This window comes from Salvelinus alpinus, chromosome 10 (assembly GCF_045679555.1).
Source record: "Salvelinus alpinus chromosome 10, SLU_Salpinus.1, whole genome shotgun sequence".
Classification (NCBI taxonomy): Eukaryota; Metazoa; Chordata; class Actinopteri; order Salmoniformes; family Salmonidae; genus Salvelinus; species Salvelinus alpinus.
In genome coordinates this window covers 13770868-13797828 of record NC_092095.1, presented here as the reverse complement: position 1 = coordinate 13797828, position 26961 = coordinate 13770868, and the positions used below count along the sequence as shown (strand labels likewise).

Sequence of the window (26961 nt, the reverse complement as noted above, 5' to 3'; positions counted from 1 at the left end):
CCAGCCCTGTTTCAACCAGCCCTGTTACAGCCAGCCCTGCTCCCATCAGCCCTGCTACAGCCAGCCCTGTTACAACCAGCCCTGTTACAACCAGCCCTGTTACAGCCAGCCCTGCTACCATCAGCCCTGCTACAGCCAGCCCTGTTACAACCTGCCCTGTTACAACCAGCCCTTCTACAGCCAGCCCTGTTACAGCCAGCCCTGTTACAACCAGCCCTGTTACAACCAGCCCTGTTACAACCAGCCCTGTTACAACCAGCCCTGTTACAACCAGCCACGTTACAGCCAGCCCTGCTACCATCAGCCCTGCTACAGCCAGCCCTGCTACAGCCAGCCCTGCTACAGCCAGCCCTTCTACAGCCAACCCTGCTACAGCCAGCCCTTCTACAACCAGCCCTGTTACAACCAGCCCTTCTACAACCAGCCATGTTACAACCAGCCCTACTACAGCCAGCCCTGTTACAACCAGCCCTGTTACAACCAGCCCTGCTACCATCAGCCCTGCTACAGCCAGCCCTGCTACAGCCAGCCCTGCTACAGCCAGCCCTTCTACAACCAGCCCTTCTACAACCAGCCCTTCTACAACCAGCCATGTTACAACCAGCCCTACTACAGCCAGCCCTGCTACAGCCAGCCCTGCTACAACCAGCCCTGTTACAACCAGCCCTTCTACAACCAGCCATGTTACAACCAGCCCTTCTACAACCAGCCCTGCTACAGCCAGCCCTGCTACCATCAGCCCTTCTACAACCAGCCCTGTTACAACCAGCCCTTCTACAACCAGCCATGTTACAACCAGCCCTACTACAGCCAGCCCTGCTACAGCCAGCCCTGCTACCATCAGCCCTGCTACAGCCAGCCCTGTTACAGCCAGCCCTGTTACAGCCAGCCCTGTTACAACCAGCCCTGTTACAACCAGCCCTGCTACAACCAGCCCTGCTACAACCAGCCCTGCTGCTAACTATCCATCCGTCTCCCAGGTGGCTCAGAACAGCTGCTATCTCACTTCGACAACGGGAGAATATGAGAAGGGATAACAGGTGCTCTTGATGGCAAATGAATACATTACATTTACATTTTACATTTAAGTCATTTAGCAGACGCTCTTATCCAGAGCGACTTACAAATTGGTGCATTCACCTTATGATATCCAGTGGAACAACCACTTTACAATAGTGCATCTAACTCTTTTAAGGGGGGGGGTTAGAAGGATTACTTTATCCTATCCTAGGTATTCCTTAAAGAGGTGGGGTTACATTACTGGGAGATTATCTCTGTTTGTTTGTGTGGTGTCGCCACTGGGTTATATTTATCATACAAACTAAAATATTATATTTATTGTTATAAACTAGGTGGTTCGAGCCCTCAATGCTTATTGGCTGAAAGCCGTGTTATATCAGCGCGTATAACACGGGTATGACAAAACAATTTATTTTCTACTGCTCTAATTACCTTGGTAACCAGTTTATAATAGCAATAAGGCACCTCAGGGGTTTGTGGTGTATTGCTAGCTCCACGTTGTGTCGGGCCTAAGAACAGCCCTTAGCCGTGGTATATTGGCCATATACCACAGCCCCTCAGGAGTCATTGCTTAATTACATTATACCTATATTATATTATATTTATCATAAAACCCAGGGACAATAAAGTGTCATACCAATAAGCCAGACCAGGGTGAGTTTTATCTTTGCTAAGACCGGTGTGTTTGCACATCAGCAGTGTCATACCAATAAGCCAGACCAGGGTGAGTTTTATCTTTGCTAAGACGGGTGTGTTTGCACATCAGTAGTTGATGGCAGGGGGTGAGAATCTAAGAGGTCCTGTCTTCACAGGAAACACCAGTCCTGCTGACTGTAGTATCTTCCCAGTGACGTTTTGACAGCGTCAAACTGATGTAAATGAATGTGTTATTAAATGCCTGCCACAGACCACAGGTGGTCATCTCCATATCGCCGCAAGTAAAACACACATACACATTCACAGGAGGCAGACTGACACCCACCTGTAGAGACACGCAGAGGGGGACAAACACACACTGTGATAGCAACACAGACTCCAAACACACACCATGTTGGAGATGTTTAACACTGTCTTGGACACACACAAAGTTAGCACTGTCAGGACTCTGCAGGAGGGCTGAATTAACTATCTGCTGTGATAGAACAGAAGCAGTGTGTGTGTGTTTGTGGGAAACGCTGTTGTCTGTCAGTCTCTCTCTATCTCTCTATCTCTGTCAGTCTCTATCTATCTCTTTCTCTATCTCTCTCTCTCTCTCTCTCTCTCTCTGTCCATCTCCATCTCTCTCTCTGTCCATATCTCTCTCTCTCTCTCTCTGTCCATCTCCATCTCCATCTCTCTCTCTGTCCATATCTCTCTCTCTCTCTCTGTCCATATCTCTCGCTCTCTCTCTGTCCATCTCCATCTCCATCTCTCTCTCTGTCCATATCTCTCTCTCTCTCTCTCTCTCTGTCCATCTCCATCTCCATCTCTCTCTCTGTCCATATCTCTCTCTCTCTCTCTGTCCATATCTCTCTCTCTCTCTCTCTCTCTCTTTCTCTGTCCATCTCCATCTCCATCTCTCTCTCTGTCCATATCTCTCTCTCTCTCTCTCTCTCTCTTTCTCTGTCCATCTCCATCTCCATCTCTCTCTCTGTCCATCTCCATCTCCATCTCTCTCTCTGTCCATATCTCTCTCTCTGTCCATATCTCTCTCTCTGTCCATATCTCTCTCTCTCTCTCTCTGTCCATATCTCTCTCTCTCGCTCTCTCTCGCTCTCTTTCGCTCTCTCTCTCTCTCTCTCTCTCTCTCTCGCGCTCTCTATCTATCTCACGCTCTCTATCTATCTCGCTCTCTCTATCTATCTCGCTCTATCTATCTCGCTCTCTCTATCTATCTCTCTCTCGCTCTCTCTCTCTCTCTCAATTAAAATTAAATTAAATTGCCAAAGCAAGTGAAATAGATAATGAACAAAAGTGAAATAAATAATAAAAATTAAAGGAAAACATTACACTCACAAATGTTCCAAGGGAATAAAGATGTCAAATGGCATATGTCTGTATACAGTGTTGTAACAATGTGCAAATAGTTAAAGTACAAAAGCGAAAATAAAAAAACATAAATATGGGTTGTATTACAATGGTGTTTGTTCTTCACTGGTTGCCCTTTTCTTGTGGCAACAGGTCACACATCTTGCTGCTGTGATGGCACACTGTGGTATTTCACCCAGTAGATATGGGAGTTTATCAAAATTGTGTTTGTTTTCGAATTCTTTGTGGCTCTGTGTAATCTGAGGGAAATATGTGTCTCTAATATGGTCAAACATTGGGCAGGAGGTTAGGAAGTGCAGCTCAGTTTCAACCTCATATTGTGGGCAGTGTGCACATAGCCTGTCTTCTCTTGAGAGCCAGGTCTGCCTACGGTGGCCTCTCTGAATAGCAAGGCTATTGTCATGACGTTGGCCTGTTGGGGGAGGTTTGTGACCCTCATAAATACCCCCCCCGTTTCTCTCTCTCCACTCTATAGAGTTGACTCTTTGTAACATAGAGAGTCTGGGAACATCAAAAGGTGCGAAACGGAACCATATTTCGGTAATCCAACCAGTTGAAAATATGCGTTGGTACTTAATGAATATGATCTCAGATCAGTTGGCGTCTGAGACATGATTACTGATGATAGGACAACAAACTGTATCTTGGAAAGTCTACACATTCTAGTTATCAGATTCACATGGAATTGTTGTGCAATTTAAATGTTTAAATTTTAAACTATTTGTGAAAAGATTAAATGTATTTTTAGCTTCTTAAACACGCCCTTCTTTCACCACTATATAAACCCGTTTATGAAAATGTAACTTCCTGTTCCGAGGACATAAGGATGATGGTCCTATGTTAAAAGGGCTCAGATAATAACCTAACAAAATTAGCATTGTGTTCAATGTGACGCTCGACACGCCGAAAGGATGAATTTCGACTATACCAGCCAGAATATAGCACGAGCTTAAAAGTATGGCGACTTGGTATGAACTTTGAACTCTTATTCACTAAAGAAGCGATACCCTCTCCGGCCCGCTAAACGGCCACGCTCCAGTTCACCACTAGACATTCTTCAGAGGACAAGATATCAATGCTGGACCACCCGGCCTTCTACCTACGACCAATCTACCGAAGCGCAGCTCAGAGTAAATATTTATTGCATTTTCCTTTTTCAAATGGCCGGTTATTTAGAATGCATAACATACTGTACTTACGATAGCATAGCTGCCTATGGCCCGATAGAGACACAAAATATGTTTGCTCCTCAGTCTTCCCGCTCTTTCACTCAAACCCAACCTCCTTTCCTTGTGTAACCAGCCAGTCAATTCTGTTCCGTCCGCTACGGACGTTTTCCTTTATGACATCATTTGTAATCAATGCATGATAGATTCTGTGTATATGTAATTCTGTGTGATTATTCAGGTATTTAGTAAATAAATAATTAAACCAAATGTTGTATTACTGATTCAACTTGTTAGCCAGGGTTCGTGAAGATAACCAAGAATTTACAACTTTCAGATGAGACTAAATAAGGTGACGATTAAATATTGACTGCTATGAAGGTAAAAGATTACCAGGTCTTTAAGAGTTTATTCGGAAGATAACAGCTCTATAAACATTATTTCGTGGTGCCCCGACTTTCTAGGTAATTACAGTTACCTGATTAGCTTAATCAGGTAATATTAATTACAGAGAAATTATTTTATAGAATAGCATGTCATATCACTTAATCCGGCATAGACAAAGACATGACAGTATTCTCACTGAGTCTGTACATAGTCAAAGCTTTCCTTAATGTTGGGTCAATCACAATGGGCAGGTATTCTGCCACCGTCTACTCTCTGTTTAGGGCCAAATAGCATTCTAGTTTGCTGCTATTTTGTTAATTCTTTCCAATGTGTCAAGTAATTATATGTTTGTTTTTTCTCATAATTTGTTTGGGTCTAATTGTGTTGCTTTCCTGGGTCTCTGTGGGGTGTGTTTGTGTTTATGAAATGCTTCCTTTTAGGTGGTTGTAGAATTGAACAGCTATTTCTGGGATTTTGATAATTAGCGGGTATGGGCCTAATTTTACTCTGCATGCATTATTTGGTGTTTTACGTTGTACACATTTTTGCAGAATTCTGTATGCAGAGTCTCAATTTGGTGTTTGTCCCATTTTGTGAATTCTTGGTTGGTGAGCGGACCCCAGACCTCACAACCATAAATGGCAATGGGTTCTGTAACTGATTCAAGTATTTTTTGCCAGGTCCTAATTGGTATGTTGAATTTTATGATCATTTTGATGGCACAGAAGGCCTTTCTTGCCTTGTCTCTCAACTAGTTCACAGCTTTGTGTTACCTGGGGCACTAATGTTTAGGCTGAGGTATGTATCGTTTTTTTGTGGGCTCTCTCTCTCTCTCTCTCTATAGCAGGCTCTAGTATCCTGGGGAGAAGAGAACAGACAGATGGCTCATAAAAACATCCTTCTTCCCAGTTTACGCTTTCTGGCCCTGGCCTGCACTAAAATTCCTTTATTGTTGTCATCCTCTGTCTTGGCATTGTGGGTACAAATAGCAGAATAGTCTCCAGGATATGTTGATTTGCCTGGGAAGCTTTTACAACTTGTAGTCTATGTCTGGCATAATGGGAGCTATGATAAAACTGTTATGAGCAATACCGCTGATAGCGCTGACTGGAAGCCTTTACATGTATTACAACTATGGGTGACTATCTGATTACAGTCGGAAATTATGGAAAGGCTTTTCCATAGACAGAAAGTGAAATAATATAAATAAGCATATTTATGCTTATTTATTTTCCCTTCGGTACTTTAACCATTTGTACATCGTTACAACACTGTATATATACATAATATGACATTTGAAATGTCTTTATTCTTTTGGAACTTTTGTGAGTGTCATGTTTACTGTTCATTTTTATTGTTTATTTCACATTTGTATATTATCTACTTCACTTGCTTTGACAATGTTAACATATGTTTCCCATGTCAATAAAGCTCCTTGAATTGAATTGAGAGAGGGGGAGAGAGAGAGAGAGAGAGACAGAGAGAGAGACAGAGAGAGAGACAGAGAGAGAGAGAGAGAAAGTAACATATCACCTCCCTAATTTGTTACTTCCTTGTCTCTAATCTCCCCATGGGCTGTGCTTCACCTGATGCCCGTAGAAATAGTCCCTCCTCAATCTGCTAGAAAACCTGACCCCAAACTTGTAACCCACCCACCCACCACACAGGGTTCACGTCTTGAAATGAGGTTCAGAGAGGTGTACCTGTTCAATTCCCACCACACAGGGAGACAGGGACAGACTCCGTTTTCATCTAGGAATGGGGACTTGGAATGGGGTTCCTCTGGGAAGGAGGCCTTCAGGGCCCGAATTGGTATTCCCAAGATAATGGGAAAGTAGTAGTACATTTGTGACAGACTTAAGGCAGCTGCAGCCAGAAGTGTGTGTGAGTGAGTGTGTGTGTGGGTGAGTGTGTGTGTGTCTGTGTGTGTGTGAGTGAGTGTGTTTGAGTGAGTGTGTGTCTATGTGGTGCGAGTGTGTGGGTGAGTGTGTGTGTGTCTGTGTGTGGGTGAGAGTGTGTGTGTCTGTGTGTGGGTGAGTGTGTGTGTGTCTGTGTGTGAGTGAGTGTGTGTGTGTGTGTGAACATACACCCACCAGGGTAGTGACAATGGTAAGATACTGCTGCTGTATATGAAGATTATATATACTGTATATCCATTTAGCAGAAATGTTAGTGATTTAGCTTTTATTGTTTGAAAAAAAATAACAGATTGTTGTGTTTTTACTATCTAATCATGGCATGGGGTTGTTTATGCAGAAGGCGGGGTCAGTACAGGTGCATTAAAGCTGGGACCGAGAGACTGAAAAACAGTTTCTATCTCAAGGCCATCAGACTGTTAAACAGCCATCACTAGCACAGAGAGACTGCTGCCTATATACAGACTTGAAATCACTGACCACTTTAATAAATGAATCATTAGTCACTTTAATAATGCCACTTTAATAACGTTTACATATCTTGCATTACTCATCTCATATGTATATACTGGGGGTGAAGAGATTCACAAATCTCACGGTTCGGTACGGTTTCGATACATCGACAAAATAAATGTCTGAGAAATATGTAATTTGTATTTAGATTTTCTATTTATTATAATAGGTAACATGGGTAGCTTGAATTCCCAGGAGCATATGGAAACAAAGGGACAACAAAAAACAGCAGTGTCTGCATTATTACAGGAAATAAAATAGTCATTTAAAACAGAACTTCAACAAGAGTGCATAGTCCAGCAGCAGATATCAACATTAAGTCACATAGCAGTGCCTTAAACAAAATAGGACCACTTGAGACTGGTTACTTGAAAAAAATAAAAACAAATGTATCAGATTTTCTAGTTTTACTTTAAGAAGATTAGTCTATCCACATGATCTGCAGTGAGCACTGATGGGCTTGCTGTGACAATGTCAGCCGCTGCTGAGAATAGGCTCTCGCTAGGGACAGAGGTCCCAGGCACAGCCAGGTAGCACCTTGTTAATATGGCAACGTGAGGGTATATTAACTCTTTGGTCTTCTACCATGTAAGTGGATCAGCATCCAGGGGAATACAGTCCACTTCCCTGTATGAGGTCACCTCCTCCTCCATGACCTTGACCTTTAACTTGGTTCCCTGCTCCTGGGTCGTGAACAACTCCCCCAAAAGCTCAGCCATGGCAGACTTCTTTTCTGGAGGAGAACCCCTGCCGTCTCTGGAGAAGGGTTGGCTCCTGTGGTATCTGTGGCTTGACCCTGCAGAATTAAATTAGATGAAAATGACTCTCTGAAGTGACTTTAAAAATATGGTTTGTTGTTGGAAATATATATCAGGCAATTTTTTGACAAATATAATTATTACTTCATAATTCATTGTTAAATCAAAAATGTATAAAATAATAAATGTCACATTAACAAAATAAATACAATACCTGTTGTATATTGGTCACAATCTCTGCTGTGAGTTCATTGTAGACTATCAGACGAGCAGCAGCATCCAGGTGCAGCAGAGACTTGAACCGGGGGTGGAAACTGACAATTTGATGGAAACTGATGAAATGTTCTCGGTGCAGATCAGTGTTGTGACTGTTTTGAGAGGTTTGCACACTTTGATAACTTCTCTCTGCTAGTCTCATGTCATTTTCAGACAAAGTCACAATATCTTTGACATTCTTCCTCACAGCTTGATCAGTCAGTGTAGAACACACCAACTTTCGGCTCAAGCTATCTCTCAACCATGTCATGGCTTCAATTCCATCTAGTAGGGACATCTTGGATTAGTTTGTGGTTTAAAAGCTCCAGCATCTCCTGTTTTGTCTTGAAAACATGTGCAGCAGTTGTGCTTTTATGAAAGAAGGATACCATTTTCCTGATCTTTACTTTGAGGCGAGAGATTGGATTCACTAACACTGCTTTTTGAGATGCTAGATTAATAACGTGAGCAAAGCATCTTATCTGTGGCCCCAATCCAGCTAGTGTAACTGCATTTACAATATGTCTAGTGTTGTTAGTGGTCACAGGAATCGTTACATCATCCCTCTCCAACTTCCACACTGCAACTACTTCCCTCAGCTCTTCCCCCAAGTTTACACTGGTGTGACGACTCTCAAGGGGACGTGTTTGAAGGACATGGCTTTTTATCTCCCACTCTGCCGTAATGAAATGAGACCTTACAGTAAGGTAGCTCTCTGTAGCTCTAGACGTCCAACTGCCTGTTGTTAGGAGCAACAGACCGTGTTTCTGACAACTCACTCTGAAGTAGTTCTTTTGTACAAGGCAGGTATTAATGTCTGTGTAAAAGTTGCTTAAAAGACAACTTTATTACTATGTGAATATTTTTCCCACGTTAATTTATACGCAATTGGTTTATGCAATATATTTTTTTTTACAATGATATATATATATTTTTTTTTTTTCTTCCTAGCTATAATATATGATTAATGTATTGTTCGGTTCGCAGTGCGTACCAAGCCGCGCACCGTGGACCCTGTACCGAACAGTTCAATATGAATAGACGTACCGTTTCACCCCAGTATATACTGTATTCTATACTATCTATTGTATCTTAGCCTATGCCGCTCTGTCATTGCTCATCCATATATTTTTTATTTATATATTCTTATTACATTCCTTTAATTAGATTTGTATGTATTAGGTATTTGTGGTGGAATTGTTAGATATTACTTGTTAGATATTGCTGCACTATCGTAACTAGAAGCACAAGCATTTCGCTACACTCGCAATATTATCTGCTAACCGTCTGTATGTGACCAATACAATTTGATTTGATTTGATATCAATGACAAATATGTATTTGTTTAAAATGTATCACTTAGGCTTTCATGTCATAGAGACAAATAATTATGTTTATTTTGCAGAATGCTATATGCCTCACTCAGAGAAGTAAGTAGTACTGCTAAGTTTTACACAGTCTAATGTAACAAATAATTAAAATGTTTATAAAGATCTGTACAAATTACTGTATATATTTGTGTTATCAATATTTACAAAATGTTTTTTTTAAATAATTCAATACAGTAATATGAGATCTGTGTTTAAAACATTTACATTTGACATTTTAGTAATTTAGCAGATGCTCTTATACAAAGTGAACTACAGTTAGTGCATTCATCATAAGATAGCTAGGTGAGACAACCACATATCAAAGTCAAATACACAGGATATGAACATTCCATTCCAGCTAAACTAGTGGTATCAAACTCAATCCAAGGAGGGCCTAGTCTGATGGTTTTTGTTTTTTCCCTTCAATTAAGACCTAGACAAACAGGTGAGGGGAATTCATTACTAATTAGTGACATTAATTAATCAATGAAGTACAAAGGAGGAGTGAAAACAAGCAGACTCGGCCCTCCATGGAATGAGTTTGAGCTAAACGATATAGCGTAAAAAAAATCTACAATATTTTTTGTCAGATATGGAGGTGGATCTACCATATATATCTAACATATATATCTACCTATATATCTACCTATATATCTACCGTATATATCTACCTATATATCTACCATATATATCTACCGATATATCTACCATATATATCTACCTATATATCTGCATATATATCTACCATATATATCTACCTACATATCTACCATATATATCTACCTACATATCTACCATATATATCTACCTATATATCTACCATATATATCTACCTATATATATCTACCTATATATCTACCTATATATCTACCATATATATCTACCTATATATCTACCATATATATCTACCTACATATCTACCATATATATCTACCTACATATCTACCATATATATCTACCTACATATCTACCATATATATCTACCTATATATCTACCATATATATCTACCTATATATATCTACCTATATATCTACCTATATACAGTGGGGAGAACAAGTATTTGATACACTGCCAATTTTGCAGGTTTTCCTACTTACAAAACATGTAGAGGTCTGTAATTTTTATCATAGGTACACTTCAACTGTGAGAGACGGAATCTAAAACAAAAATCCAGAAAATCACATTGTATGATTTTTAAGTAATTAATTTGCATTTTATTGCATGACATAAGTATTTGATCACCTACCAACCAGTAAGAATTCCGGCTCTCACAGACCTGTTAGTTTTTCTTTAAGAAGCCCTCCTGTTCTCCACTCATTACCTGTATTAACTGCACCTGTTTGAACTCGTTACCTGTATAAAAGACACCTGTCCACACACTCAATCAAACAGACTCCAACCTCTCCACAATGGCCAAGACCAGAGAGCTGTGTAAGGACATCAGGGATAAAATTGTAGACCTGCACAAGGCTGGGATGGGCTACAGGACAATAGGCAAGCAGCTTGGTGAGAAGGCAACAACTGTTGGCGCAATTATTAGAAAATAGAAGAAAATAGAAGAAGTTCAAGATGATGGTCAATCACCCTCGGTCTGGGGCTCCATGCAAGATCTCACCTCGTGGGGCATCAATGATCATGAGGAAGGTGAGGGATCAGCCCAGAACTACACGGCAGGACCTGGTCAATGACCTGAAGAGAGCTGGGACCACAGTCTCAAAGTAAACCATTAGTAACACACTACGCCGTCATGGATTAAAATCCTGCAGTGCACGCAAGGTCCCCCTGCTCAAGCCAGCGCATGTCCAGGCCCGTCTGAAAATTGCCAATGACCATCTGGATGATCCAGAGGAGGAATGGGAGAAGGTCATGTGGTCTGATGAGACAAAAATAGAGCTTTTTGGTCTAAACTCCACTCGCCGTGTTTGGAGGAAGAAGAAGGATGAGTACAACCCCAAGAACACCATCCCAACCGTGAAGCCTGGACGTGGAAACATCATTCTTTGGGGATGCTTTTCTGCAAAGGGGACAGGACGACTGCACCGTATTGAGGGGAGGATGGATGGGGCCATGTATCGCGAGATCTTGGCCAACAACCTCCTTCCCTCAGTAAAAGCATTGAAGATGGGTCGTGGCTGGGTCTTCCAGCATGACAACAACCCGAAACACACAGCCAGGGCAACTAAGGAGTGGCTCCGTAAGAAGCATCTCAAGGTCCTGGAGTGGCCTAGCCAGTCTCCAGACCTGAACCCAATAGAAAATCTTTGGAGGGAGCTGAAAGTCCGTATTGCCCAGCGACAGCCCCGAAACCTGAAGGATCTGGAGAAGATCTGTATGGAGGAGTGGGCCAAAATCCCTGCTGCAGTGTGTGCAAACCTGGTCAAGAACTACAGGAAACGTATGATCTCTGTAATTGCAAACAAAGGCTTCTGTACCAAATATTAAGTTCTGCTTTTCGGATGTATCAAATACTTATGTCATGCAATAAAATGCAAATTAATTACTTAAAAATCATACAATGTGATTTTCTGGATTTTTGTTTAAGATTCCGCCTCTCACAGTTGAAGTGTACCTATGATAAAAATTACAGACCTCTACATGCTTTGTAAGTAGGAAAACCTGCAAAATTGGCAGTGTATCAAATACTTGTTCTCCCCACTGTATCTACCTATATATCTACCATATATATCTACCTATATATCTACCATATATATCTACCATATATATCTACCTATATATCTACCATATATATCTACCTACATATCCAACTTGTAAGTCGCTCTGGATAAGAGCGTCTGCTAAATGACTTAAATGTAAATATCTACCATATATATCTACCTATATATATCTACCTATATATCTACCTATATATCTACCTATATATCTACCATATATATCTACCTATATATCTACCTATATATCTACCATATACTGTATATGAGGATGTTCAATTATTCATAGATTTGTGGTAAGAATCTGTACAAAAATCTGTCAGAATGGCTGCTTTCTGATTATTTATTTTTTTATCCTTACTTGCAATATTTAAACATGTTAATGATTTACTCTATACATGTAAATAGTTATGGATGTGGGCTTATTAAATTGATATATAATTTTATCCAATGAACTGTTTTCACTTTGAGTACTATAAACTTGCCCCATATATTCCATTACAATGTAGTAAAATCCAATGTTGGGCCTGTTAAACAAATAAATGACTTGATACATTTAGTGTTTTAGTAACAGACCATTCTGCTATGACCCCATAGTAAGAATACATCTTAATGTGGACTAACTAAGTGTAATGGTTTGCTGATCTAATTATGCAGATATTCCTATGGAATGTTACATTACAATGTATGCAACACGTTTCTAGTGCTCTGTTTAATGCACTCAGTTAATAGAGTTAATAGGAGTTAATAGGAGTTAATAGAGTTAATAGAGTTAATAGAGTTAATAGGAATTAATAGGAGTTAATAGAGTTAATAGAGTTAATAGAGTTAATAGAGTTAATAGAGTTAATAGGAGTTTGTAGCGGTATTAATTAGAGAAAGGTAAAGAAGATTTTGTTCGGGCGCCAGGCAGGTATTAACCCTGCCGAAAGAAAAGAATAGTAGAACAGCGAGTACCACTACCAGACCCACACACATCAACAGAAGAGACTGCCTAGAGTGTAGCCTGTTGACCAGATAGCCAGCGGAGAGAAAAAGAATACACACCCTATAGATCACACATCACATCACAGTCCTTCCACAATTCTTGGTAACCCCACCAAACATACCTCATATAACAATAATGGCAGAGCAAATAAACAGCAACTTCATACAATAACAAATGAACCCAGTCATCACACAGAGGATTTGCAATAGTTTGTATTTTCTTCCTGGGAAGGAGTGCAGAGGGTATGAATGTGTGGTGGTCATATACACACTAGTCCAGCTCCAATGAAACTTCAATGTACTTAGGAAATAGAGTCGGTTGCAGTGTAAAGCACTGAAACATAGCGTGAAGAGAAAGAGAGAAAGGGAACAAGAGAGGGCTTAGCTGTGGTCTGGAGGGTGCAGGTATCCGGTCTGACTGTCCGATGGTATGTTGGGTTGTAGTTGAACGCTTCGCAACAAATGTTGCTACTTATCCATTTGATCCATAACCATCGCGGTCCTTGTGCAGCATAGCACACAAGAAAAACAGCATAGTGTGCAGCATAGCACACAAGAAAAACAGCATAGTGTGCAGCATAGCACACAAGAAAAACAGCATAGTGTGCAGCATAGCACACAAGAAAAACAGCATAGTGTGCAGCATAGCACACAAGAAAAACTGTCGCGCCAATCAATAGCTCCTCTCCAATAGAGCTTAACGAGCTCTTTTATCTCCTCCTTCCTACTGCTCATGCGCTCTTAAAGTGGCAGCGCACTTAAGTGCAGGATTTCGCCACAAGTTAATAGAGTTAATAGAGTTAATAGAGTTAATAGGAGTTAATAGGAGTTAATATGAGTTAATAGAGTTAATAGAGTTAATAGAGTTAATAAAGTTAATAGAGTTAATAGGAGTTAATAGGAGTTAATAGGAGTTAATAGAGTTAATAGAGTTAATAGGAGTTAATAGAGTTAATAGAGTTAATAGAGTTAATAGAGTTAATAGAGTTAATAGGAGTTAATAGGAGTTAATAGGAGTTAATAGAGTTAATAGAGTTAATAGAGTTAATAGGAGTTAATAGAGTTAATAGAGTTAATAGAAGTTAATAGAGTTAATAGAGTTAATAGAGTTGATAGAGTTAATAGGAGTTAATAGAGTTAATAGAGTTAATAGAGTTAATAAAGTTAATAGAGTTAATAGAGTTAATAGGAGTTAATAGGAGTTAATATGATAACATTATACATCATTTTGATCAGCTCAGATCCATGACTATTCACATGTGCATATCCTTTTGACATGTTTGAACAAGAAATATTGCAATTATAGATCTTATAACATCTTCAGATATCAATTATTGATCTTATAACATCTTCAGATATCAGTTATTGATCTTATAACATCTTCAGATATCAGCGTTCTGACAGCTTGTTGGGTACCTTCGGAATAAAATTAGTTGTTTTAAAAGTAAGATTAAAATAGATTTAATTGTAATCAAAAAATATTTGAATTTGTTAAAAGAAAAAAAAGAAAAAAATATATATATAGTTAAGTTCAACCCCCTGAGTCAATACATGTTAGAATCACCTTTGGCAGCGATTACATCTGTAATTATTTCTGGGTAAGCCTCTAAGAGCTTTCCACACCTGGAATGTGCGACATTTGTCTATTATTCTTTGCAAAATTCTTCAAGATCTGTCAAATTGTTTGTTGATCATTGCAAGAAAACCATTTTCAGGTCTTGCCAATTAATCTCCCAGTGTCTGGTGGAAAACAGATTGAACTAGGTTTTCCTCTAGGATTTTTTTTGTGCATAGCTCCATTTCATTTATTTTGTATCCTGAAAAACTCCCCAGTCCTTAACATTTACAAAGACACCCATAACATAACTATTTCTCTGTCTGGAGATAAAACTCACCACTATAACTGTGTCTCTGTCTGGAGATACAACTCACCACTATAACTGTTCCTCTGGAGATACAACTCACCACTATAACTGTTCCTCTGTCTGGAGATACAACTCACCATTATAACTGTCCCTCTGTCTGGAGATACAACTCACCACTATAACTGTCCCTCTGTCTGGAGATACAACTCACCACTAGAACTGTTCCTCTGGAGATACAACTCACCACTATAACTGTTCCTCTGTCTGGAGATACAACTCACCACTATAACTGTCCCTCTGTCTGGATATACAACTCACCACTATAACTGTTCCTCTGGAGATACAACTCACCACTATAACTGTTCCTCTGGAGATACAACTCACCACTATAACTGTTCCTCTGTCTGGAGATACAACTCACCACTAGAACTGTCCCTCTGGAGAGACAACTCACCACTATAACTGTTCCTCTGGAGATACAACTCACCACTATAACTCTTCCTCTGTCTGGAGATACAACTCACCACTATAACTGTTCCTCTGTCTGGAGATACAACTCACCACTATAACTGTTCCTCTGGAGATACAACTCACCACTATAACTGTTCCTCTGGAGATACAACTCACCACTATAACTGTCCCTCTGGAGATACAACTCTCCACTATAACTGTTCCTCTGTCTGGAGATACAACTCACCACTATAACTGTTCCTCTGTCTGGAGATACAACTCACCACTAGAACTGTCCCTCTGGAGATACAACTCACCACTATAACTGTTCCTCTGGAGATACAACTCACCACTATAACTGTTCCTCTGGAGATACAACTCACCACTATAACTGTTCCTCTGTCTGGAGATACAACTCACCACTATAACTGTTCCTCTGGAGATACAACTCATCACTATAACTGTGTCTCTGTCTGGAGATACAACTCACCACTATAACTGTCCCTCTGGAGATACAACTCACCACTATAACTGTTCCTCTGTCTGGAGATACAACTCACCACTATAACTGTCCCTCTGTCTGGAGATACAACTCACCACTATAACTGTCCCTCTGGAGATACAACTCACCACTATAACTGTTCCTCTGTCTGGAGATACAACTCATCACTATAACTGTGTCTCTGTCTGGAGATACAACTCACCACTATAACTGTTCCTCTGTCTGGAGATACAACTCATCACTATAACTGTGTCTCTGTCTGGAGATACAACTCACCACTATAACTGTTCCTCTGTCTGGAGATACAACTCACCACTAGAACTGTGTCTCTGTCTGGAGATACAACTCACCACTATAACTGTTCCTCTGGAGATACAACTCATCACTATAACTGTGTCTCTGTCTGGAGATACAACTCACCACTATAACTGTTCCTCTGTCTGGAGATACAACTCACCACTATAACTGTTCCTCTGGAGATACAACTCACCACTATAACTGTTCCTCTGTCTGGAGATACAACTCACCACTATAACTGTTCCTCTGTCTGGAGATACAACTCACCACTATAACTGTTCCTCTGTCTGGAGATACAACTCACCACTATAACTGTCCCTCTGTCTGGAGATACAACTCACCACTATAACTGTCCCTCTGGAGATACAACTCACCCCTATAACTGTTCCTCTTTCTGGAGATACAACTCACCACTATAACTGTTCCTCTGTCTGGAGATACAACTCACCACTATAACTGTGTCTCTGGAGATACAACTCACCACTATAACTGTTCCTCTGGAGATACAACTCCCCACTATAACTGTTCCTCTGGAGATACAACTCACCACTATAACTGTCCCTCTGGAGATACAACTCTCCACTATAACTGTCCCTCTGGAGATACAACTCACCACTATAACTGTTCCTCTGTCTGGAGATACAACTCACCACTATAACTGTTCCTCTGGAGATACAACTCACCACTAGAACTGTCCCTTTGGAGATACAACTCACCACTATAACTGTCCCTCTGTCTGGAGATACAACTCACCACTATAACTGTGTCTCTGGAGATACAACTCACCACTATAACTGTTCCTCTGGAGATACAACTCCCCACTATAACTGTTCCTCTGGAGATACAACTCACCACTATAACTGTCCCTCTGGAGATACAACTCTCCACTATAACTGTCCCTCTGGAGATACAACTCACCACTATAACTGTTCCTCTGTCTGGAGATACAACTCACCACTATAACTGTTCCTCTGGAGATACAACTCACCACTAGAACTGTCCCTTTGGAGATACAACTCACCACTATAACTGTTCCTCTGGAGATACAACTCACCACTATAACTGTCCCTCTGGAGATACAACTCACCACTATAACTGTTCCTCTGTCTGGAGATACAACTCACCACTATAACTGTTCCTCTGGAGATACAACTCACCACTATAACTGTCCCTCTGGAGATACAACTCACCACTATAACTGTCCCTCTGTCTGGAGATACAACTCACCACTATAACTGTTCCTCTGTCTGGAGATACAACTCACCACTATAACTGATCCTCTGGAGATACAACTCATCACTATAACTGTTCCCCTGGAGATACAACTCACCACTATAACTGTGTCTCTGTCTGGAGATACAACTCACCACTATAACTGTCCCTCTGGAGATACAACTCACCACTATAACTGTCCCTCTGTCTGGAGATACAACTCACCACTATAACTGTCCCTCTGTCTGGAGATACAACTCACCACTATAACTGTCCCTCTGTCTGGAGATACAACTCACCACTATAACTGTCCCTCTGGAGATACAACTCACCACTATAACTGTCCCTCTGTCTGGAGATACAACTCTCCACTATAACTGTCCCTCTGGAGATACAACTCACCACTATAACTGTTCCTCTGTCTGGAGATACAACTCACCACTATAACTGTCCCTCTGGAGATACAACTCTCCACTATAACTGTCCCTCTGGAGATACAACTCATCACTATAACTGTTCCTCTGGAGATACAACTCTCCACTATAACTGTCCCTCTGGAGATACAACTCACCACTATAACTGTTCCTCTGTCTGGAGATACAACTCACCACTATAACTGTTCCTCTGGAGATACAACTCACCACTATAACTGTGTCTCTGTCTGGAGATACAACTCACCACTATAACTGTTCCTCTGGAGATACAACTCACCACTATAACTGTTCCTCTGTCTGGAGATACAACTCACCACTATAACTGTTCCTCTGGAGATGCAACTCACCACTATAACTGTCCCTCTGTCTGGAGATACAACTCACCACTGTAACTGTTCCTCTGGAGATACAACTCACCACTATAACTGTTCCTCTGGAGATACAACTCACCACTATAACTGTTCCTCTGCCTGGAGATACAACTCACCACTATAACTGTTCCTCTGTCTGGAGACACAACTCACCACTAGAACTGTTCCTCTGTCTGGAGATACAACTCACCACTATAACTGTTCCTCTGGAGATACAACTCACCACTATAACTGTTCCTCTGGAGATACAACTCACCACTATAACTGTCCCTCTGGAGATACAACTCACCACTATAACTGTTCCTCTGTCCGGAGATACAACTCACCACTATAACTGTTCCTCTGTCTGGAGATACAACTCACCACTATAACTGTCCCTCTGTCTGGAGATACAACTCACCACTATAACTGTTCCTCTGGAGATACAACTCACCACTATAACTGTGTCTCTGTCTGGAGATACAACTCACCACTATAACTGTTCCTCTGGAGATACAACTCACCACTATAACTGTTCCTCTGTCTGGAGATACAACTCACCACTATAAATGTTCCTCTGTCTGGAGATACAACTCACCACTATAAATGTTCCTCTGTCTGGAGATACAACTCACCACTATAACTGTTCCTCTGTCTGGAGATACAACTCACCACTATAAATGTTCCTCTGTCTGGAGATACAACTCACCACTATAACTGTTCCTCTGTCTGGAGATACAACTCACCACTATAAATGTTCCTCTGCTCTAGCCATTTGGTCTACCTCCCTGTTGGGCTGTCTATCGGTGTCAACATATTCTCTGCTGTCAGTCTGTGCTTCTTCTTGTTCTCTGTCTCTTTATGTCTTATACATTATAAAAGCCAAGCTAACGACTTAAGCTATATATCAAACTAGTACCTGTCATATATGTTTTTTTATTTCAAATATTTCATTATTAGTAACCCCTCCACCACCCTCTTCTTCTACTTTTTCTTCTACTTTTTCTTCTTTTTCTACATATACATACATTGTACATGTACATTTGACATGGTACTTTTATATAAAGCAGTCACATAAAAATAGTACATAACCAAACATTAGCTCTTTAATCCCGCCCCTCAGCCTCTCTCAGCCCATCCCACCTATCACCATAGACCACCCACGTGCTGTAATGTTTTACAACATTTTTTAATCTTTCTAATCGTATATTATCCACAGATTGTGAGCTAAAGATGAAAACCTTTCCTACGAGTATTATTATATTATTTATTGACTGACTATGGCTGTCCAAATCACCAAACACTGTTATTTGTAAGGTTAATATTAAGTGCATGTTATGGTGACCAGAAACCAGCTTCATAGGGGCAATACCAGAATAAATTATCAATTGATTCTGTCTCTACAGAGCTGAGATTGTTGTATGCCCCAGATATATAGAATTCTGTTGGTGGCAAGAATGTTATATAAGATTTTAAATTGAAAAGCTCTAAGTGTTGAATCAAGTGTATTTTTTTTCACATCAAAAATCTCATCCCTTTTATTTTGCAACCTTATTGGTGCAGCTGTCAACATTTTTGTCCTCAGATGAAACTGGTATATTTTTCTATTTATGCCAGTACCTTTCATTTGTGTTATCATACGTTAAGTGTTCATTATTATTACAGGGCTCCAGACAAACAAATTTCCCCCAGTGTCACTGCCACCACTATCTTCTACTGTAATCATCTTATGAAGTCATTCATAGTGTAATAAATAAACTACTGAGGTATTCAAGAAATAAGTAGTTTCATTTAACACGTCCAAGCAGGAATAAATTATTCAACATATTTTGATGTGCAGCCTAAACCAGTGATTGACATGAATTTTGGGTTGACATTTAGACTATAGTGTGACTATATGTGACTTATTTCAGGAAACTAGGCATATGGCACATGTTACCACTTCACAGGAGAGGTATTTGAACATAAACACTTATTTGTTTATCAAAATAATTTTTGGGTCAGAAATGCCTTCTGTAACATTTGAACTTTCATGTGCCTTAATTAATAACAAACTTGTATGTCATCTGTAAATACAATGACACATTTTAAATTACGTGCCAAGTTGGTTTAGCCAAGGAAAAAGACAGGAAACTTCCCTCTAGCCATGATTAGCTGAGATAATGAGTGGGCTGGACATGCTGAGAGATGAGTTCTGATTGGTCTGCCATGTAGCATGCATCTGTCTTTAACATGAGCTGCTCAGTACGTGTAGGTAATCCCTTCTAACGCGGCTTTTTTGAAAGAAATCACATAGTAGAACTGCAAAAGTGTTGCTAATGCTCTCCACTTTCTGGAGGATAATCGTGCCGTGCTGACTCTCTCTGACTCTGAAAATGAATCAGACGATGAGGAAATTCAAGATTTAGGTAATAACATTTTCATTGACCAGACATTGTAGTTTTCTGATGACAGCGATGGAGGAGAAATGGCGATCAACAGTGTTCTTGTCATGGAAGAATTTGACCGAGGTTTGAAATCAGTGGAATACCCAGTGGAAGCAGAGTATGATAGCTAAGAATATGGAGAAAATTCTGCTGTTTGATTTCAAATATGCGGAGGAGAACACAGTTGTATAAAACACCTGTCTTTGGATTACATCTTCAAACTAAGGGCAACCATGCCATCCGTGACAGAGAGGGAGAAGCGTTAATCCATGTACAGTGGGGAGAACAAGTATTTGATACACTGCCGATTTTGCAGGTTTTCCTACTTACAAAGCATGTAGAGGTCTGTAATTTTTATCATAGGTACACTTCAACTGTGAGAGACGGAATTTAAAACAAAAATCCAGAAAATCACATTGTATGATTTTAAATAATTAATTTGCATTTTATTGCATGACATAAGTATTTGATCACCTACCAACCAGTAAGAATTCCGGCTCTCACAGACCTGTTAGTTTTTCTTTAAGAAGCCCTCCTGTTCTCCACTCATTACCTGTATTAACTGCACCTGTTTGAACTCGTTACCTGTATAAAAGACACCTGTCCACACACTCAATCAAACAGATTCCAACCTCTCCACAATGGCCAAGACCAGAGCTGTGTAAGGACATCAGGGATAAAATTGTAGACCTGCACAAGGCTGGGATGGGCTACAGGACAATAGGCAAGCAGCTTGGTGAGAAGGAAACAACTGTTGGCGCAATTATTAGAAAATGGAAGAAGTTCAAGATGACGGTCAATCACCCTCGGTCTGGGGCTCCATGCAAGATTTCACCTCGTGGGGCATCAATGATCATGAGGAAGGTGAGGGATCAGCCCAGAACTACACGGCAGGACCTGGTCAATGACCTGAAGAGAGCTGGGACCACAGTCTCAAAGAAAACCATTAGTAACACACTACGCCGTCATGGATTAAAATCCTGCAGCGCACGCAAGGTCCCCCTGCTTAAGCCAGTGCATGTCCAGGCCTGTCTGAAGTTTGCCAATGACCATCTGGATGATCCAGAGGAGGAATGGGAGAAGGTAATGTGGTCTGATGAGACAAAAATAGAGCTTTTTGGTCTAACTCCACTCACCGTGTTTGGAGGAAGAAGAAGTATGAGTACAACCCCAAGAACACCATCCCAACCGTGAAGCATGAAGGTGGAAAGATCATTCTTTGGGGATGCTTTTCTGCAAAGGGGACAGGACGACTGCACCGTATTGAGGGGAGGATGGATGGGGCCATGTATCGCGAGATCTTGGCCAACAACCTCCTTCCCTCAGTAAGAGCATTGAAGATGGGTCGTGGCTGGGTCTTCCAGCATGACAACGACACGAAGCACACAGCCATGGCAACTAAGGAGTGGCTCCGTAAGAAGCATCTCAAGGTCCTGGAGTGGCCTAGCCAGTCTCCAGACCTGAACCCAATAGAAAATCTTTGGAGGGAGCTGAACGTCCGTATTGCCCAGCGACAGCCCCGAAACCTGAAGGATCTGGAGAAGATCTGTAGGGAGGAGTGGGCCAAAATCCCTGCTGCAGTGTGTGCAAACCTAGTCAAGAACTACAGGAAACGTATGATCTCTGTAATTGCAAACAAAGGTTTCTGTACCAAATATTAAGTTCTGCTTTTCTGATGTATCAAATACTTATGTCATGCAATAAAATGCAAATTAATTACTTAAAAATCATACAATGTGATTTTCTGGATTTTTGTTTTAGATTCCGTCTCTCATAGTTGAAGTGTACCTATGATAAAAATTACAGACCTCTACATGCTTTGTAAGTAGGAAAACCTGCAAAATCGGCAGTGTATCAAATACTTGTTCTCCCCACTGTATATGGGTAAGAGTCTAGCTAGCTACATTTTCAGATATATTACATTTCTAATTTTGTCAGAAAGTCATTTTCATTGCAAGTTAAAGGGTACTTTTGCTAGCTAGCTAACGTTAGCTGGCTGGCTCGCTAGCTAGCTAATTTTACGTGTATGATCTGTGTAGTAATATTATTCATATCTCAGAAAGCCATTTGCATTGCTAGTTATAGCCTAATGTTAGCTAGCTAGCTAACATTGAACCTTGTTGGTTAGCTTTAGCTTTATGCATGTATGGTAGTAACGTTATGAGTTGGGGTTATGGTTCATTGTTTAGCTAGCTAGCTACATGTAAAAAAAAAAAGGTTAGACTCCACCATGCAAGTAACCATTTCACAGTACCGTTTACACCTTCTGTATCCTGTGCATGTAACAAATAAACTTTTATTTTATTTGATATACTGTGTGTTTACTAGAGACGGTAGTGGTAAGAACAGCATGACCTGCACCAAAGTCAAATTAGGATATAAAGTTAGGCCAACGAGACAGTGTCCAAGTAAAAAAATTCTCAGAATGCCCTGCTTTTATTTCGTCACACTCACAACCCGAAGCAATTTTCTGTAATTAGCCCGCCATTAAAACTTGTAAATAATTATCTTGTGGTGAGTTTATTTTCCTGTAATAATGAATACAAATTAGCTAAAGTTAAGATGTTGTCAGCTATTATACGGTAATTATTTGAACTGGCTAGCCAGCTAACTTAATGTTAGCTAGCCAGCTAACAAGCTTGAAACTATTTTTATTTACTTTATTTAAGATATTTCTTTTGTAGGGTTTTTGTGCAAGTTCTCTGTAATACTAATCTGTAATACTAATCTGTAATACTAATCTGTAATAGTAATCTGTAATACTAATCTGTAATGAGCCTTTGGCTGATCAGTGGGCAACGGCCGGCCCCCCTACCAAGATGGACCAGACCGTTTTTCTGACAGGCAAAGAGCACACTCTATACTGTCACCTTACTGAAAACTTTTTGGGGAAGCTAAAACCATGATTTGGTCAAACATTAAAGTGCAATATCCTCATGGTTCCTGTAATATAAGTGTCTGCCCCGGTGCCCGTTTCACTGGGGTCTGCTGCTGTGATGATCGAGCCACTCTCAAGCCACTCTCCTCTCCCCGTTGTGCTCGAGTGTTCTGATCGTATAACATTTCAAAATACAATTGAGGGAAAAACACAGCTTTGGGAGATTCTTCCCCTTGTCCCTGTCGAAGAGAGGAGGGTCTCAGCTTTCTGTAGGTATAATTTGTATTTCTCAACTCTCAACATTTTAGCTCAACAGCAACTATTTTACAACCAGGATATTTAATGTGACTTTGAGATATAGAGTGGTGCGAAATGCACACCGGTCTTGGTCAGGTCAAAGGTCAATAGGTCTCAACGATCGTATCCTACGACTGCATGTTTTTTACGCCATTAAAAGACCTAGATGTAATATTTTTTCAATGTAATTTCAGAAAAGGTCCGTAATATATCTACAGTAATACTGTAATGATAGTGTTTCACAACATTCTTTCCCACATTTTTTATTGGGCCCACACAAAATTGCATTTTAATAGTCCAGCGTTCTTATTGGTCCACAAATGTTGTCGAAATGACTGGGGCCAGCAAATCTCTTGTTGTCAATACAACAAATTTGACAACAAGAGATTTGTTGGCCGCAGTCAATTTGACAACAAGAGAAGGTTTGTTGTTGAATTGTTACACGTTGTACCTTTAAATGTACTGTTGGGTGAATACATGGCTACTAGCAGTGGGCATTATATTTAGAGTTAGTGATCTAGTTCATGTGTTTTGTATTTACACTTCATCAGGTGTTGAACCACAAAGTAATTAGCCTATGATATCAGTTCGTGTACATGAAGATGTATGTAATTAATACATTTTAACAGTCAAATATGTGACCGACTGTCTTGATTTTTATGTAAAACAACTTGAAAGAGCTAGAAAAAGGTATAAAATACACTACAGTTGAGGAACAATGGGAAAGTAATTCTGTTATGAAAGTTGATAAACTAGTAACCCCACTTTTTGGTACACCTACTGGAGAGCTCCTCTTTGTCTACACCCATTCAGCATTGTTCTTAAACCTTAGCCCCACCCATCTCTTTAAGGATTCATGTGAGGCCATGTGCTAAACAGAGTGAGTAGTGTACTAAACAACCAAACATTTCAAGACTAAAGTCTGGTTTATACTACGTCTATTGACTCACCTCGACAACATCCGCTGAAATTGAAGAGCACGAAATTCAAAATACAAAAATTGTAATATTAAACATTCATGAAATTACAACTTACATTGTTTAAAAGCTTAACTTCTTGTTAATCCAACATCTTTGTCAGATTTCAAAAAGGCTTTACGGCGAAAGCATACCATGCGATTATCTGAGGACAGCGCCCAGCATACACCAGCATTCAAAACATTTCCAAATCAGCAGAGGCATCACAAAAATCATAAATAGCGATAAAATAAATCCCTTACCTTTGAAGATCTTCCTCTGTTTGCAATCCCAAGGGTCCCAGCTACACAACAAATGGTTGTTTTGTTTGATAAAGTCCTTCTTTATATCCCAAAAAAGTCAGTTTAGTTGGCGCGTTTGATTCAGAGATCCACCTGTTCCACTCGTTCAACATGCAGACAAAGGAATCCGAAAAGTTACCAATAAACTTCGTCCAAACAAGTCAATGTTTCTAATAAATCCTCAGGTACCCTAATATGTAAATAAACGATCATATTTAACACGGAATGTAGTATGTTCAATACCGGAGATAAATAACGAGGTGCGCACCCTCATCCACGCACGCCACAAGACTACAGTCCAAATGACAGCCACCTTTAAAAACTACAACTACTAATTAATTGTTCAAAAAACAAGCCTTAAACCCTTTCTAAAGACTGTTGACATCTAGTGGAAGCCATAGGAACTGCAATCTGGGAGGAATTCCTTTCCTAGCGTCCCACCTAGCCCAATTAACAGGTCCATGTCATCTTTTTCATTTGTATATTTTTTTAATTTATTTTGTTTGTTTTTGTTTGTCAACTAAAAAATGGTCAGCCCATATGGCATTTGCCACAATTGCCAGATGGCCAATCCGCCCCTAGTGAATCCTGTGATGCTCTGTATCTACTAATCTTTTTAAACCCTGTTCTAGTTCTAGCTGCCCCACTACATGGAATTATATGGATAGGCTTCCCACACTCTAATGACAATGGACAAAGCTTCCCACACTCTAACGACAATGGACAAAGCTTCCCACATTCTAATGACAATGGACAAAGCTTCCCACACTCTAATGACAATGGACAAAGCTTCCCACACTCTAATGACAATGGACAAAGCTTTCCAAACTCTAACGACAATGGACAAAGCTTCCCACACTCTAATAACAATAGACATAGCTTCCCACACTCTAATGACAATGGACAAAGCTTCCCACACTCTAATGACAATGGACAAAGCTTCCCACACTCTAATGACAATGGACAAAGCTTCCCACACTCTAATGACAATGGACAAAGCTTCTCACACACTAACGACAATGGCAGAAAATGGGGGATTTTAAACAGAGGTTTTAACTGATCCTTTCAAAGTTGGTCATATTATATATCAATTGAAAGGTAATTTCATGACCTTCAGAACCACTTGTCAAACAAAGTTTAAAATGTATCAAGGTGTCCTATTGAAAGCAATTTATGTACCCTAGAAGTCAGCGGGACCAAATTATTTTGACTTGAACAATCAGAGAAAGCTACCATTGCTGCACACTGCTATCACACATTTTCCAACTCTAGGGACATAGACCTTACATTGTTTTCACTATGATGAGCCAGACGGCACACATTTGGGGTGTGACTCATTGACTAAAGTGTTATGTGGTATATTGTATCTTCTGATTAGAAACACTAGGGGATTTAAGGGAATTAAAGTTCAATGTTATAACTGAGATTTAGACGTTCAAGGCCAGTCTGCGATAGAAGTGCAGCCTAGATCTGTGTGTGTGTGTGTGTGTATGTAACATACCTGAGCGCACCCGGGGCACTCGTTACCGTTCTCGCAGGTCCTGCGGCGTGATTGGATGCCGCCTCCGCAGGGCACCGTGCAGCGTTCCCATGCTGACCATGCCGACCAATAGACATGAGGTGGGCAGGGCAGGTGCTCGTTGCAATACCTGGGAAGGACAAAGACCACAGGGGATGAATGTGTGTGTGTGTGTGTGTGTGTGTGTGTGTGTGTGTGTGTGTGTGTGTGTGTGTGTGTGTGTGTGTGTGTGTGTGTGTGTGTGTGTGTGTGTGTGTGTGTGTGTGTGTGTGTGTGTGGGTGTGGGTGTGGGTGTGGGTGTGAAGGCGAGTATCACACAGAGGCTATAGGAGTGATGGGGGCACTTTACCCAGTAGTATCCCCAAGTCAGCCTATCTGTCTTTAGAGTGGTTGGCTGTAAATT

General features: G+C 40.4%; 1 protein-coding gene across 4 annotated transcripts in view; it reads right to left on the bottom strand.

Moving 5' to 3' along the window:
* Nucleotides 1-26961, bottom strand: part of LOC139531520 (semaphorin-5A-like) — a 360002-nt gene that overhangs the window by 90731 nt on the left and 242310 nt on the right. For all 4 annotated transcript variants that reach the window (XR_011666374.1, XR_011666375.1, XM_071328026.1 and 1 more), the window contains exon 15: nt 26541-26688. Coding sequence is in view for 2 of the 4 variants with exons in the window: in XM_071328026.1 (XP_071184127.1) it covers nt 26541-26688 (148 nt within the window). In the remaining 2 variants the exon portion in view is untranslated. The remainder of the gene's footprint in view (nt 1-26540; nt 26689-26961) is intronic.